The 14618-nt window shown below is 34.8% G+C and overlaps 1 protein-coding gene and 1 long non-coding RNA gene across 5 annotated transcripts in view; both read right to left on the minus strand.

Moving 5' to 3' along the window:
• Positions 1-3532: 3532 nt before the first annotated feature.
• LOC111559572 lies at positions 3533-5662 on the minus strand. The gene is made up of 2 exons (XR_002740690.2): positions 5509-5662; positions 3533-5244 (listed from the first exon to the last, which is right to left on the minus strand). It is a non-coding gene; the product is annotated as an uncharacterized LOC111559572 (long non-coding RNA).
• Positions 5663-7737: 2075 nt separating this feature from the next.
• CCDC169 (coiled-coil domain containing 169) overlaps positions 7738-14618 on the minus strand; it is a 51987-nt gene continuing 45106 nt past the window's right edge. For 3 of the 4 annotated variants that reach the window (XM_006927230.4, XM_019825458.3, XM_019825465.2), the window contains one exon: positions 7738-8044. In XM_006927230.4, coding sequence (XP_006927292.1) covers positions 7945-8044 — 100 coding nt within the window. In that variant the 3' untranslated portion in view covers positions 7738-7944. Of the gene's footprint in view, positions 8045-9125; positions 9229-14618 lie in introns of all 4 variants that reach the window. The other variant, XR_006593978.1, reaches the window with a different exon arrangement.

Genomic DNA, 14618 nt, shown 5'->3' on the forward strand with positions numbered 1-14618 from the left:
GAAATACATGAGGAGGAATAATTTCAATATAAAACAGAAAGTGCTAATTGCAGCATAATAACCATGCGGATGAATCGCAATCCACTTATGCATATAATTGTACATTGAGAAAGCCTCCCTATTTTGGTATTAATAATGCTGATAATACGGCTGTCCTTCTGTGTTTTCTATATGCATGATTTTTCATTAGAATAGATTAGAAATACAATTATTGAGTCAATGTATAAACATTAAGGCTTTTCAAGAATATAATCAAATTGTTTTCCAAAAGAACTGTATTAATTCATACCCCCACCAGCAGTATACTAGAACTTTTAAACTTCAGATGTATTAGCATTAAAAATTATCTTTTTGAAAACCACTGTTCATTATTTTTTAGATGAAAAATGGTATGTTTTCGGTTTACATTTAACAAATGGCCATTAATAATATTACCCCTGATTTTGTTAGTTGTGGCTACTGGTAAAGCAATAATGTTTTTGAAAGTCCATATTTACAGTCTACATGATACAATTATATTTTAGGAAGTGTTTTTTTGTCTCTAGTGTCCTTATCTGATAAATGAGCAGGGGACTCACAGAAGGGATATTAGCAGTCATTGAATTCAATTTCCACCCACTGCAGGAATTCCTTCTATGATATCCCTGACAAAGGGTCACCTAGCCTTGAACATGTCCAATTAATGATAAACTCACTGTTGGCTGATTCCCCAGATAATAAGATTTTTCCTGTAACTTAGATAGTACTATGAAATTGCTTTGATAAAGTTAAAAGGATGTTCTATAAATTCAAAATTTGTCTAATTCATAAATCAGGTTAATCTGTTAACTTGTTTTTAAAATAGCACCCTACTATCACAATGATATGACCTTACATTCAAATGGTGCTTTATTATTTTAAAAATACTTTTTCATACATTAATCATGTTTAGTGACTTTAACAGCAGTTTGTTTTTGTTTTTATTTTAGAGAAAAGAGAGAGAGCAAGCTGGGGTGGGGTCGGGGGAGAGAGAGAGAGAGAGAGAGATAGAGAGAGAGAGAGAATCCCAAGCAGGCTCCATGTTCAGTACGGAGCCTGACATGGGGCTCGATCCCATGACCCTGGGATCATGACCTGAGCTGAAATCAAAAATCAGACACTCGACTTACTGAGCCACCCAGGCACCCCTTAATAGCAGTTTTAGTATTCCGGTATACTCTGCTCTTTTAAAATACCAAAACCCTTAGCATCACTGTTGTCATAATTCTGTTATTCTGGTATTTTTTTTAATCTAAATTATTTAGGGGTGCCTGGGTGGCCCAGTCAGTTAAGCATCTGACTTCAGCTCAGGTCATGATCTCGCAGTTCGTGAGTTAGAGTCCTGCATCAGCCTCTGTGCTGACAGCTCAGAGCCTGGAGCCTGCTTCAGATACTGTGTCTTCCTCTTTCTCTGCCCCTCCCCTGCTTGCACTCTCTCTCTCTCAAAAATAAATAAACATTAAATGTGTTTTTTTAATCTAAATTATTTACATCTTGGAATAAATAACTCAAGTACTCAATTTATGAAAAAAAGACACATAATATATGGTCTGTAAGTCTAGACATGTCCTTACTTGTATACATAGCAAAAAAAAATCAAGTGTTTTTAATAAGCTTCTGTTGCAAGAATAGTTTTTAGTCCAAAATAAAGAATTTCTTGTCCACTGAATACAGATATCACAGTACTAAAATTGATATAGATAAGTCTGCTTTGGAATGTCTAGCTGCACATGATAGAAGTAATGAAGATGATGAAAACTAGAAATACCTTCTTTGAACAAAACTATATAGCTCTTTATAAATTAAAAAAAATCTTAGTCAAAAATCAAAAGATGTTTCATAAAAATTAAATGCCAACAAACTGGACAACCTGGAAGAAATTGGCAAATTCCTAAGCATCCACACATTTCCAAAACTCAATCAGGAGGAAATAGAAAGCTTGAACAGACCCATAACCAGCGAAGAAATTGAATCAGTTATCAAAAATCTCCCAACAAATAAGAGTCCAGGACCAGATGCTTCCCTGGGGGATTCTACCAGACATTTAAAGCAGAGATAATACCTATCCTTCTCAAGCTGTTCCAAAAAATAGAAAGGGAAGGAAAACTTCCAGACTTATTCTATGAAGCCAGCATTACTTTGATTCCCAAACCAGACAGAGACCCAGCAAAAAAAAAAAAAAAGAATTACAGGCCAATATCCCTGATGAATATGGATGCAAAAATTCTCAATAAGATACTAGCAAATCGAATTCAACAGCATATAAAAAGAATTATTCACCATGATCAAGTGGGATTCATTCCTGGGCTGCAGGGCTGGTTCAACATTCACAAATCAATTAATGTGATACATCACATTAATAAAAGAAAAGATAAGAACCATATGATCCTGTCGATGCAGAAAAAGCATTTAACAAAATTCAGCATTCTTTCTTAATAAAAACCCTCGAGAAAGTCGGGATAGAAGGAACATAGTTAAACATCATAAAAGTCATTTATGAAAAGCCCACAGCTAAGATCATCCTCAATGGGGAAAAACTGAGAGTTTTCCCCCTGAGATCAGGAACACAACAGGGATGTCCACTCTCACTGCTGTTGTGTAACATAGTGTTGGAAGTTCTAGCATCACCAATCAGACAACAAAAGGAAATCAAGGGCATCAAAATTGGCAAAAATGAAGTCAAATTTTCACTTTTTCCAGACCAAAAGTCTGCTAGAACGGATGCATGAATTCAGCAAAGTCACAGGGTACAAAATTAATGTACAGAAATCAGTTGCATTCTTATACACTAATAATGAAGCAACAGAAAGACAAATAAAGAAACTGATCCCATTCACAATTGCATCAAGAATCATAAAATACCTAGGAATAAACCTAACCAAAGATGTAAAAGATCTGTATGCTGAAAACTATAGAAAGCTTATGAAGGAAATTGAAGAAGATATAAAGAAATGGAAAAACATTCCATGCTCATGGATTGGAAGAATAAATATTGTCAAAATGTCAATACTATCCAAAGCTATCTACACATTCAATGCAATCCCAATCAAAATTGCACGAGCATTCTTCTCGAAACTAGAACAAGCAATCCTAAAATTCATATGGAACCACAAAAGGCCCTGAACAGCCAAAGTAATTTTGAAGAAGAAGACCAAAGCAGGAGGGAGGGGAAAGTGGGTGATGGGCATTGAGGAGGGCACCTGTTGGGATGAGCACTGGGTGTTGTATAGAAACCAATTTGACAATAAATTTCATAAAGTAAATAAATAAACATACAGATTCCTTTAAAAAATGTTTCATAAATATCTCCACAAGGTTATGAAGCAAGAGATGAGATTATTCAAAAGAAGTCAAGGAAATTTGGCAAGTAGCACTTAATCCTCATTATTCTTCTGACTAGTGTAGTATCTGAAAGAGTTTCTTAGTTGGAAAATTATGCTCAAAATTATGCTCTTGACTCAACAATAGCACCAAATGACGATCCATCTTAATTTTTAAGATCACATCTTCTGAGAACGATCAAATAATACTTTATTAAAATTTATTTGCTAATTTATATTAACATATTAGCATGTTTAACATTTGTTTTTTAAAACAGCTTTATTGAGGTACAAGTCATATAACATGCAATTAACTCATCTAACTGGCTCAGTGTTTTTTAGTATATTCACAGAGTTGTGCAACCATCACCACAATTAATTTTGCAACATTTTCATCACCCCCAAAAGAAATCTTGTACACATTAGCAGTCATTCCCCATCACCCACCCTTCTTCCCCTAGCCCCACCAGCCTTTGGAAACTACTACTAACCTACTTTTTGTCTGCATGAATTGCCTATTCTGGACTTTTCATATAAATGGAATTATACAATATATGACCTCTTGTGACTGGCTTTTCCCATTTAGAATGTTTTCAAGGTCCATCCAAATTGTAGTATATATCAGTACTTCTCATCAGTATTTCTTACTTATTTCTTCTTTCTTATTTCTTTCTGAATAATATCCCACTGTTTAGATACACTACATTTTGTTTATCCATTCATCAGTTGATGGACATTTTTTGGCTATTATGAATTATGGTGCTATAAATATTTGTATATACATTTTTATATAGATATAGGTTTTCATTGCTCTGGGGTATATACCTAGGAGTGGAATTGCTGGATCATATAGTAACTCTGTTTCAAAATGGTTGTGCCATTTTACATCCCCACCAGCAGTTTATGAGGGTTCCAATTTTTCCACATCCTTGTTTTTACTCACCATCTGCCTTTTTCATAGCAAAATTTGTTTTCATAAATGATATTGATATTTTATAACACATTTAGATATTAAAATGTTGAAATATATTAAATATTGCTCACTGATATTTTGCTTTATGAATTCTAAACTCTTCAAAAAAACCCCAAACACTGATATTAATACATATTTCAGTATTAAACAAAGTTAAAATCCCAAGCTATCATTTTTGCACTCATTATTTCAATAAATAATTACATGTTCTTATAAAACTGCACTGCTTGGGTAGCTCAGTCGGTTAAGTGTCCCCCTCTTGATTCTGGCTCAGCTCATGATTTCATGGTCGTGAGATCAAGCCTCAAGTCTGTACAGCACGGAGGCTACCTGGGATTTTCTCTTTCCCTCTCCCTCTGTCCCTCCCCAGCTAACACGTGTGTGTGCGCACGCGCTCTCTTTTTCTCTGTCAAAAAAACAAACAAAACAAAACAAAACAGAACTTCACATGATACATTATCGTTAAAGCTTAGAATTAGGTAAAACTTTTTCTCTACTTGTATATTCCTTCTACAAAAAAAATGAGAGCTGTATAATTCAGTCCTTCTTTGTGCTGATTGCTAGAAAGCTTAAAAGCTCAAGCTTTTCTTAGTTGGGAATTCTTACAAGAAATTAACTTTTTTTTCCTGTTATGATCATTGTTTTTATACCTCTATATTTAGTAAAATCTAACATAATCTTTTTAGAAATAGGGCAAATAAACAAATAAATATGTAGTAAGTATCCCTGATCTGCACAGCAATTTATTCCCGTTCCATAAATGATGAAAATGAGACAATGAAAAGTGACTTACTCAAGGTCAGAAGCTTAGAAGTGGCAAAGCTGATATTAGAACTTCGATCTTAGAGAGCCCCCATATCAGTTCTTTATGCTACGCCATCTCTCTGTTTAAGACAGACCTTTTCTGTCATTGGAAGTATCCCAAAGTAGTTCCTGCAGAAATAATACTTAAACATGACAGTGTCCCCGTAATAAGATGTTCAACTACCCATCCTAGTAATTGACATAAATTTAAATGTTCTTAAATCCAATCCCCACAATGGCTTGCTTTGTATGATAGAAATAAATTTATTTTTCAGTGACAATTCTGATTATAAATATCATTAATATTTAAATCATCAATTTGCTGCTAATGCTAAGAAAGATTGTATAAGACTTAAAAATCTAATATTTGCTTAACAATATGGGTCACTATACCTGATATCTGTTGTTAGCTTAAGAATAGGAGAAATAGGGGTGCCTGGGTGGCTCAATCGGTTAAGTGTCCAACGTTGGCTCAGGTCATGATCTCATGGTCCATGAGTTTGGGTCCAGCGTCAGGCTCTGTGCAGACAGCTGACAGCCTGGAGCCTGTTTCAGATTCTATGTCTCCCTCTCTCTCTGCCCCTCCCTGGCTCATTCTCTGTCTCTTTCTGTCTCTGAAAAATGAATAAACCTTAAAAAAAAAAAGGAATGGGAGAAATATTTCCAAACAGTTTCCATTTGGAATAATTTATAGAAAGTTACTGAATGTTTTTCTGCATTACTTTTTAAAGTCACATAAAAGAATTATTTGTCTATCTGAAATTTATGCATTGTTCCTTAAAGAAAGTGAATATCTATACAATTTATTATAGAAATGCATTTAGTATTCATTACTGTTGATACTAAATAGAAGTTAGGTTTTAGTTCCAGATATAAGGTGGGAACACCATTTGCTGGAAAATATACTTAGTTAACTGTGAGTTATTTCTGGAAATATAAAGTCTAATAATTTTACTTATTAAGATGGGCAAATAAATCATAGGTATGTTCCAGACCTAGGTAACAATTATAAAACAACCTAAACATAAATAGAAATTTTCAATAGATTATATAAATGCCTTAAATAAACCCTTCTCCTATCCTCTCTATCTCCACTTTTAGACTTGAAGATTGTGAATGCTTGCAATATTTGGTCTACAGAATTAGGCCATCACTGTGAATTAAGAAACATCATAAAATGATTTAAATTACTATGTGTTAAGTAGTAGGAGCTTGTAGTTAAGTAAGTATTGGTTTTCTAGCAAAGTACAAGCCTTAGAAGTTATATCATTTGCCTCCATCATTTTACTGATATGGGAAATAAGGATGGGATGAAGGTAACTGCCCAAGATCTAAGTTCATGGCAGGGTGGGAATTATAACCAAGCTGATGGCTGATTGAAGGTTATGTCCATAACACCACATTAGTTCAAATCAAAGTTTAAAATCCATCTGATTTGTAGCTTTGTTTAAACCATAAGTTTTTATGTTTTGTGTTTTGTTTTTATTTTAGAGAGAGAGAGAGACAGCACAAGCAGGGGAGAGGGGCAGAGGGAGAAAGAGAGAATCCCAAGCAGGCTCTATGCTCGGCATGGAGCCTAACAAGGGCTTGATCCTACCATTCTAGGATTATGACCTGAGTTGAAATCAAGAGTTGGACACCCAACTAAGCCACCCAGGTGCCCTAAGCCATAAGTTTAGTACTTATTTTTCTTATAATTTATTGTCAGCTAACATACAGTATATGCAGTGTAGTCTTGGCTTCAGGAGTAGATTCCCGTGATTCATCATTTACAAACAATACCCAGTGCTCATCCCAACAAGTGCCCTCCTCAATGCCTATCAACCATTTTCCCCACCCCCCAACCCCCAACCCCCACCCCCATCAATGTTTGTTCTCTGTATTTAAGAGTCTCTTATGGTTTGGCTCTCTCTCCATTTATAACTCATTTTTCTTTCTCTTCCCCTATGGTTTTCTGTTAAGTTTCTCAAATTCTACATATGAGTGAAAACATATGATATGTGTCTTTTTCTGACTGACTTATTTCACTTAGCATAATACCCTCCAGTTCCACTCACGTTGTTGCAAATGGTAATATTTCATTCTTTTTCATCACTGAGTAGTATCTATATCTGTATCTGTATCTGTATCTGTATCTATGCACCACATCTTCTTTATCCATTCATCAATTGATGGACATTTGGGTCTTCCCATAATTTGGCTATTGTTGATAGTGCTGCTATAAACATTGGAGTACATGTGTCCCTACAAATCAGCACTCCTATATCCTTTGGATAAATTTCTGGGAGTGCTACTGCTGGGTCATAGGGTAATTCTGTTTCTAATTTTTTGAGGAACCTCCACACTGTTTTCCAGAGCAGCTACACCAGTTTGCATTCCCACTACCAGTGCAAGAGGGTTCCCTTTCCTCCATATCCTCACCAACATCTGTTGCTAAACCATAAGTTTAAAAGATCTGAATATGATATAGCCTATAAGAACTAAATGTTTTGATGAGCTCACATTTTTAGCTAACAACCAACTAGAAACCAATTACTACCAGCACAGATCATGGATATATTATTAAAGGCAAGTGTAATAATGCCAACTTTCAGGATATTTTTAAAATCAAAAGCAACACTATTAGGTATTTTAGATCACTTATATTAGATCACTTAAGAAAATTACTTTAATACAGACAAAGGAAAAAACTTTTGTAAGAGGAGCTAAAGAGAAGTTTGATAGCTCTTTCTTGTCTATTTCATTCCCTGAAAAATGTGTTGAACATTAACTTCATAAGTTGAATATTATGGACGAGAAAAAGGAAGAAATAGAATTCCAGTTCTAGAATTATGGATCGAGTTTTGGAAGATGGTTTGATCTTGTGATCTTTTTTCCTGGTCCTCTCTTGGCATTCATTGTCTTCTGATTAACTGGATTATATCTTACCCTGAAATAAAAGAAGTGTTAATCATGATTTTTCAGTCACCACTGTGTACAACAGAAACATTATATGCTTATGGTACCATCCTAAACAGCCATATGTTATACCACATTATGTCATTACAGACAGGCAACCATCTCAAGGGCAGATAATCCAAAGGCCAGGAAGGAGCCCATGAGGTGGCCTAATGTAGAAAGCTCTGTTCAAAGAGGGATGAGATGGACCATTCTGATATTACCTCTGGAAATACGAATTAAAGCTAAGAAAATATAGACAGTGACCATGAAGTTGAGCAAGGAGAGTAAGGAAATAAGTAAGCCAAAGATATGTTACCAAAAATTATAATAAAATTGAAACTGAGACCAAGGTCTGTGATATTAAAAAGATACAGAGAGTGAAGATGGCAGTTGGTAATGAAAAGAAAAGTGAAATAGAGACTGAACTAGTTGATTACATAAAAATAATAACAGCAACATTTTTACAGCACACAATTTATGCCAGGGACTATTCTTTTTTTTTTTTTATGTTTATTTTTTGAGAGAGAGGGAGACAGAGCATGAGAAGGGGAGGAGCAGAGAAAGAGGGAGACACAGAATCCAAAGCAGGCTCCAGGCTCTGAGCGGTTGGCACAGAGCCCGATGTGGGGCTTGAACTCATGAACCGCGAGATCATGACCTGAGCCGAAGTTGGATGCTTAACTGACTGAGCCACCCAGGCACCCCTGCCAGGGACTATTCTAAAATCTATTCTAGTCTATGAATTGATTCATAGATTCAAAGATTGATTCTTATCAACCTCAATGAAAATGCCTATGATGTAGGTACTATTATTACCCCTGTTAGATAAATGAGAGAAATGAGGTTATATAGTTAGTAAGTGGATCTGGAATTTGAATCCAGATAGCTGAGTTCAAAGTCTGTGCCTTTAATTACTATTTTGTATGGCAGACCATTAACGTGAAGATCTATGAAGTTCTGCTCAGTTTTTTAAAGCTACCTTGAATTCTAGCTTTAATATCTTGGGCCCAGTTATATTAGAAGTCCTATTCTTGAATTTCCATGGGACTATCTTTCCTTTATTGACTTACATATCTTTATAAAGCCAACTTTCCCACGCTCTTATTTGGGAGTAGAGTCAGCTTCAATTCCCTCCAAGATGCTTTTCAAAAATCTTTTACTCAGGGAGTGATGCTGGGGAAAATGATAGAATAAGGATTTTAGAAAATTCTTTTCTCCATAAAATCAATGAAAAAATTGGCAAAAATGGTCAGAAGCAACTTTTTCAGAGCTCTGGAAATTAACCAAGGATTTGTAGCAATTCTGGAGAATTTATTAAACACACCACACACACACACACACACACACACACACACACACACACACACACCTGAAATTCAGCAAGAACACAACTTTGTAGCATTTTAACTCGCTTTAGCCTTTTCCCCCAGCTCTCTGGTATCCCTGTGAAAAAACTGAAAAACTGAAAAACTGATCCTAAAATTCATATGGAAATTAAAGGGACTCCAAACAACCAAAACAATCTTGAAAAAGAAGAATAAAGTTGGAGTACTCACACTAACTTATTCCAAAATTACTGAAAAGTTAGTCATCAAGACAGCATGGCACTAGCATTAGGATAGACTTATAGACCAATGGAATAGAAGAACTGAAAGCCTAGAAATAAACTCTTATGTTTATGCTTAATTTTTTTTTTATTTTTTATTTTTCCTTTTAAGTAGACTTCATGCCCCATGTGGAGCCAAATGCAGGGCTTGAACTCATGACGCTGAGATCAAGACCTGAACTGAGATCAAGAGTTGGATGCTTAACCAACTGAGACACCCAAGTGCCCCCCTTTTTTCCATATGGTTGGTTTTTTATGTTTTTAAATTTTTTTAGATGTTTATTTATTTTTGACAGAGAGAGAACATGAATGGGGGAGGGGCAGAGAGAGAAGGAGACACAGAATCCCAAGCAGGCTCTAGGCTCTTAGCTGTCAGCACAGAGCCCGACATGGGGCTCAAACCCATGGACCACGAGATCATGACCTGAGCCAAAGTTGGACGCTCAACTGACTGAGCCACCCAGGTGCCTCAATATGGTTGATTTTTTAAAAGGGTACAAAGACAATCAATTGGGGAGGAATATTCTTTGTAACAAATGGCGCTAGGACAACTGGATAGACACATGCAAAAGACTGAAACTGGACCCCAGTCTCACATCATATACAAAAATTAACTCAAAAAAGACTCAAAAATGGAACTAAAACTATTAAACCTAGAAGAAAACATATCTATAAATCTTTGTGTCGTTGAATTAGGCTTAGATACGATACCTAAAGCACAAATAACCAAGAAAAACAAATCCTAGGAAGGCAGATCAAATGTACTTTATCCAAATCAAAACTTTTATGCTTCAAAAGACATCATTAAGAAAGAAAAAAAAAGTGACAAAAAATGGGAGAACATATTTGCATATCATGTATCAGAAAAGGTCTGGTAACTAGAATATATAAAGGACTCTTATAACACAACAACAAGACAACAAGTCAATTTAAAAATGGGCAAAAGACTTGAATAAACCTTTCTACAAAGAAGATATATGAATGGCAAGCGAGTACACAAAAAGATGCTCAACATCAATAGTCCTTAGGAAGTACAAATCAAAACTACAGTGAGATACTACTTCACATCTACTAGGAGAGGGAAAAAAAAAAGGACAATAACAAATGTTGATAAAGATGTGGAGAAACTGGAACACTCATACATTACTAGTGGGAATATAAAATGGTGCAGCCACTCTGGAAAATAGTTGGGCAGTTCCCCCAAAAGATAAACAGTTATCAACTGACCCAACAATTCCATTTCAGGGCATCTACCCAACAGAATTAAAAACTTATATGCAGCAGGAATGTTCATAGCACCATTATTCAAAATAGTCAAAAGATATAAACAACCCAAACGTCCATCAATTGATTAATGGATAAACAAAATGTGATAGATCCAAACACTGAAATATTATTCAGACACAAAAAAGAATAAAATACTGATATATGCTCCTACACAGATGAACCTTGAAAAATTATGCTAAATGACAAAGGCATACCAGGCTGCATATTGTTTGCTTCCATTTATATGAAATAACAAGAATAATCAGATCTATAGTGGCAGAAAGTAGATTAGTGATTGGCAGGGGCTAGGGGGAGAGAGGAATAGAAAGTGAATGCTAATGGGTAAAAGGGTTTTGGGGGGAGATGAAAATGTTCTAGTGGTGATGATTTTGCAACTTTGTGAATATTCCAACAAGCAATGAGTTTCATTGTATGTAAATTATATCTCAATATAAATATTTTTTAAATGTACTTTGGGAATAAACCATTTCCTATGCTAAAATGTTTCCTTAATTAAATAGCAATGTTTTAGAATAATTTCATCTTCTGGTGTAATATGGAATTAACCACAAGCATTCAGTTATATCATATTCAATTCATAGCTCATTCTACATTCTACATTGTTTACTATACTTAATGCTTTTATAGTATGCTGAGAATATTTCAAATAGCTTCCTTAATATCAATGATCTCTATAGGATCCAACTGACATGATGACACTAATCATCAAGCTGAGATACTTAACTCTAAAAATATGTTTAATTTCCTAGATATCTTTTAGAACAGTGTTTTTCAAACTGCAATTGATATAGGTCAAAGGGGACTGAGGGGCGCAAGGGGGTCAGTTGGTTAAGCATCTGACTCTTGATCTCAGCTCAGGTCTTGATCTCAGGGCTGTGAATTCAAGCTCCACATTGGGCTCCACGCTGGGCCCCCCAAAAATAGTGGATTTATTGAATTATAACAGCAATATAAAAAAATAAAAGAAAATAGAAAATACCAGGGTGCATCACATATAATAAGACTATGTACTGTTTCATAATGTTTTTTCAGTTATATATAAATATATATGTGGGTATAGTGGGTCACAATATGCTAACAGTCATGGTAAATAAAATTTGGAAACCACTTTCCATTCCTGTGCATTGTGGCTTTTATATACATCATAGTAGCTTAGACCCTTGCAAGATTATGCTTTGTCATTTGCAGTTTCAAATTATTGTCATATGTTTTATTCTCTTCCCACAAACAAATTCTTTGTTACTTTGCTAATTCTTTATATTCAAAAAATACTATACATTGTAGAATAATAATAATAGCTGGTATTATGGAACTAGGGATTTTTCAATAATCTCTAATTTTCATATTAACCATTCAATCTGGATTTCATCATGCCCATAAACAGGTGAATAAACAGAGTATGAGGGAGGTTACTTTACATAAAGCCACATTAAATCTAAGTGGCGGAGGCAAAAACTGATTCATCTATCTGCTCCAAACCCAGTCAAATTTTTCAGTTACCACCTTACTTTTCACTATTTTTTAAAATACCATACTGCATTATCTACACAAATACTTACACTGTTATTTTGACTTGAGGGATTCCATAGTCATTCTAGTAGATGAATTTTCTCTTGCCTTTTTTCCTTTATTTTATTTAAGTTTAAAAATTTTTTAATTTTTTAAATAATCTCTACACTTAACATGGGGCTCAAACTCATAACCCTGAGATCAAGAGTTGCATGCTCTACTGACTGAGCCAGCCAGGTGCCCCTTGATTTTTCTCCATTAATATAATATAGTTAAAAATGATTAAAAAGAATACATATTCTTTTCTTTAAAATGGCTGCCCCAATTCTACCCTACAGAAACAAGTGGAAACATGAAAAGCAATTAGACACAAGTACCCAGTTAATAATTACCTTGACTTCCTACACACATCTAGTTCCAAGTGAAGTTATCAAGGTTTAGTTTTTTTCTGTGCTTATTTAAAATCTTTATTGTTCTTTTCTTAGTAGAACCAATGGAACTTTATAAAACTAGCTCTATATCTTGAATACCCATTATAAGCTGGGTACTTTAGGTTGTGTAAAAGTACACATATTCTTATAGAAAATGCCAGAAGGTATAAGTCATTCATAATCCCACCTTACTATTTTGTATTATAATTTTTACTTACTACTATAAATAAATGTTTTCCTATGCCAGTTATATAATTTCCTAGAATGTAATATTTTGTAACTTCATAATATCCTCATAGTTTATTAAATTATTCATTCCCTTAATGTTGGATATTTTGGTTGTGTTTTCTCTATTCTAGCTGCTTTTCTTATCAAAAGGAGGTTCCCTGAATAATCTATCTCTTAGTGAGTCCTAGAATCATTTTCCCTCAGGTCCTGTGATTCCAGGGCACTAAAGGATTGCTTTGTTATTTTCTTCCTCTAGAGCTTTTCATCACTCTAGAACACTTCTAAACATAAAAAAAAATGAGGCTGTTCACACTAAAGAAAAATTAATTTTATAGTTGTTTACTTTTAGGAAACACTGCTTGTGTTACCAGCTTTTGAACTCCTTGCTTGCAGGAAAATGATTTTTTATAGTTAATACATGCCATGAGTCATAATAATAAGGTTACCTATTAACTTGTCTAGAAGTTTTCAACAACTTCCAAACTTCATCCTAAAGAGATGATTTCTATTTATCTTAAAGATAATATTTCTTATTTATCCTTTTTTTCTTTTTTTAATATTTTATTTTTAAGTAATCTCTACACCTGATGTGGGGCTTGAACTTAAATCCCCAAGATCAGGAGTCTCATGCTCCACTGACTGAACCAGCCAGGTGCCCTGTATCTTTTTTTCAAATCAGTCTATACAAGGATCTCTGGAATACATCTTTCAATAGCAGTATAGATATCTTGTTCATTTCTGGGCATGGTTCCACAAAGTAGGAGTATATGTGGTGGCTAATATTCACTTATCCCTCTTCAATAGACTTAAAAAAATACATAGTATATCACAGGGACACCTCGGTGGCTCAGTCAGTTAAGCATCTGGCTCTTGATTTCAGCTCAGGTCATGATCTCCTGGTTTGTGGGATCCAGCCCCACATGGGGCTGTAAGCACCATATGCTGTAAGCACAGAGCCTACTGGGAATTCTCTCTCCTCCTCTCTGCCCCTCCCCCACGTGCATGCTCTCTCTCTCCCTTTCTTCCTCTCAAAATAAATAAATATTTTTTAAAAAACAGCATATCACAGTGAAATGGGTATTTCCTAATGCTCTGATTTATTCTGAACATTAGGAAAACTCCCTAAGTCGATATTTAATATTAGCATATGCAGGAATATCAAGCAAAGCAAACATTAAAAGCCACTAAAACCTGATTTTTAAAATACTGCTTTAAGTATAATACATATACAGAGTACATAAAACATCGTTGTAAGCACTATGAATTATAATAAAGTGAATACTCATGTAACCACTACCCAGGTCAACAAACAGAATGCTGCCATCACATTGGAATACCTTGTGCTCCTCCCAATTATCATCCCCCTTCTCCTTTCCATTAGTAAACACTATCCTGTCTTCTGACACCACAGTTAAATTTTGCCTGTCTTTAAACATGATATAAATAGAATCATACGTGTTCTTTTATTTCTGGCCTCTTTTCCCCAACACTGTGATGATTAT

The sequence above is a fragment of the Felis catus genome, chromosome A1 (genome assembly GCF_018350175.1).
Source record: "Felis catus isolate Fca126 chromosome A1, F.catus_Fca126_mat1.0, whole genome shotgun sequence".
NCBI lineage: Eukaryota > Metazoa > Chordata > Mammalia > Carnivora > Felidae > Felis > Felis catus.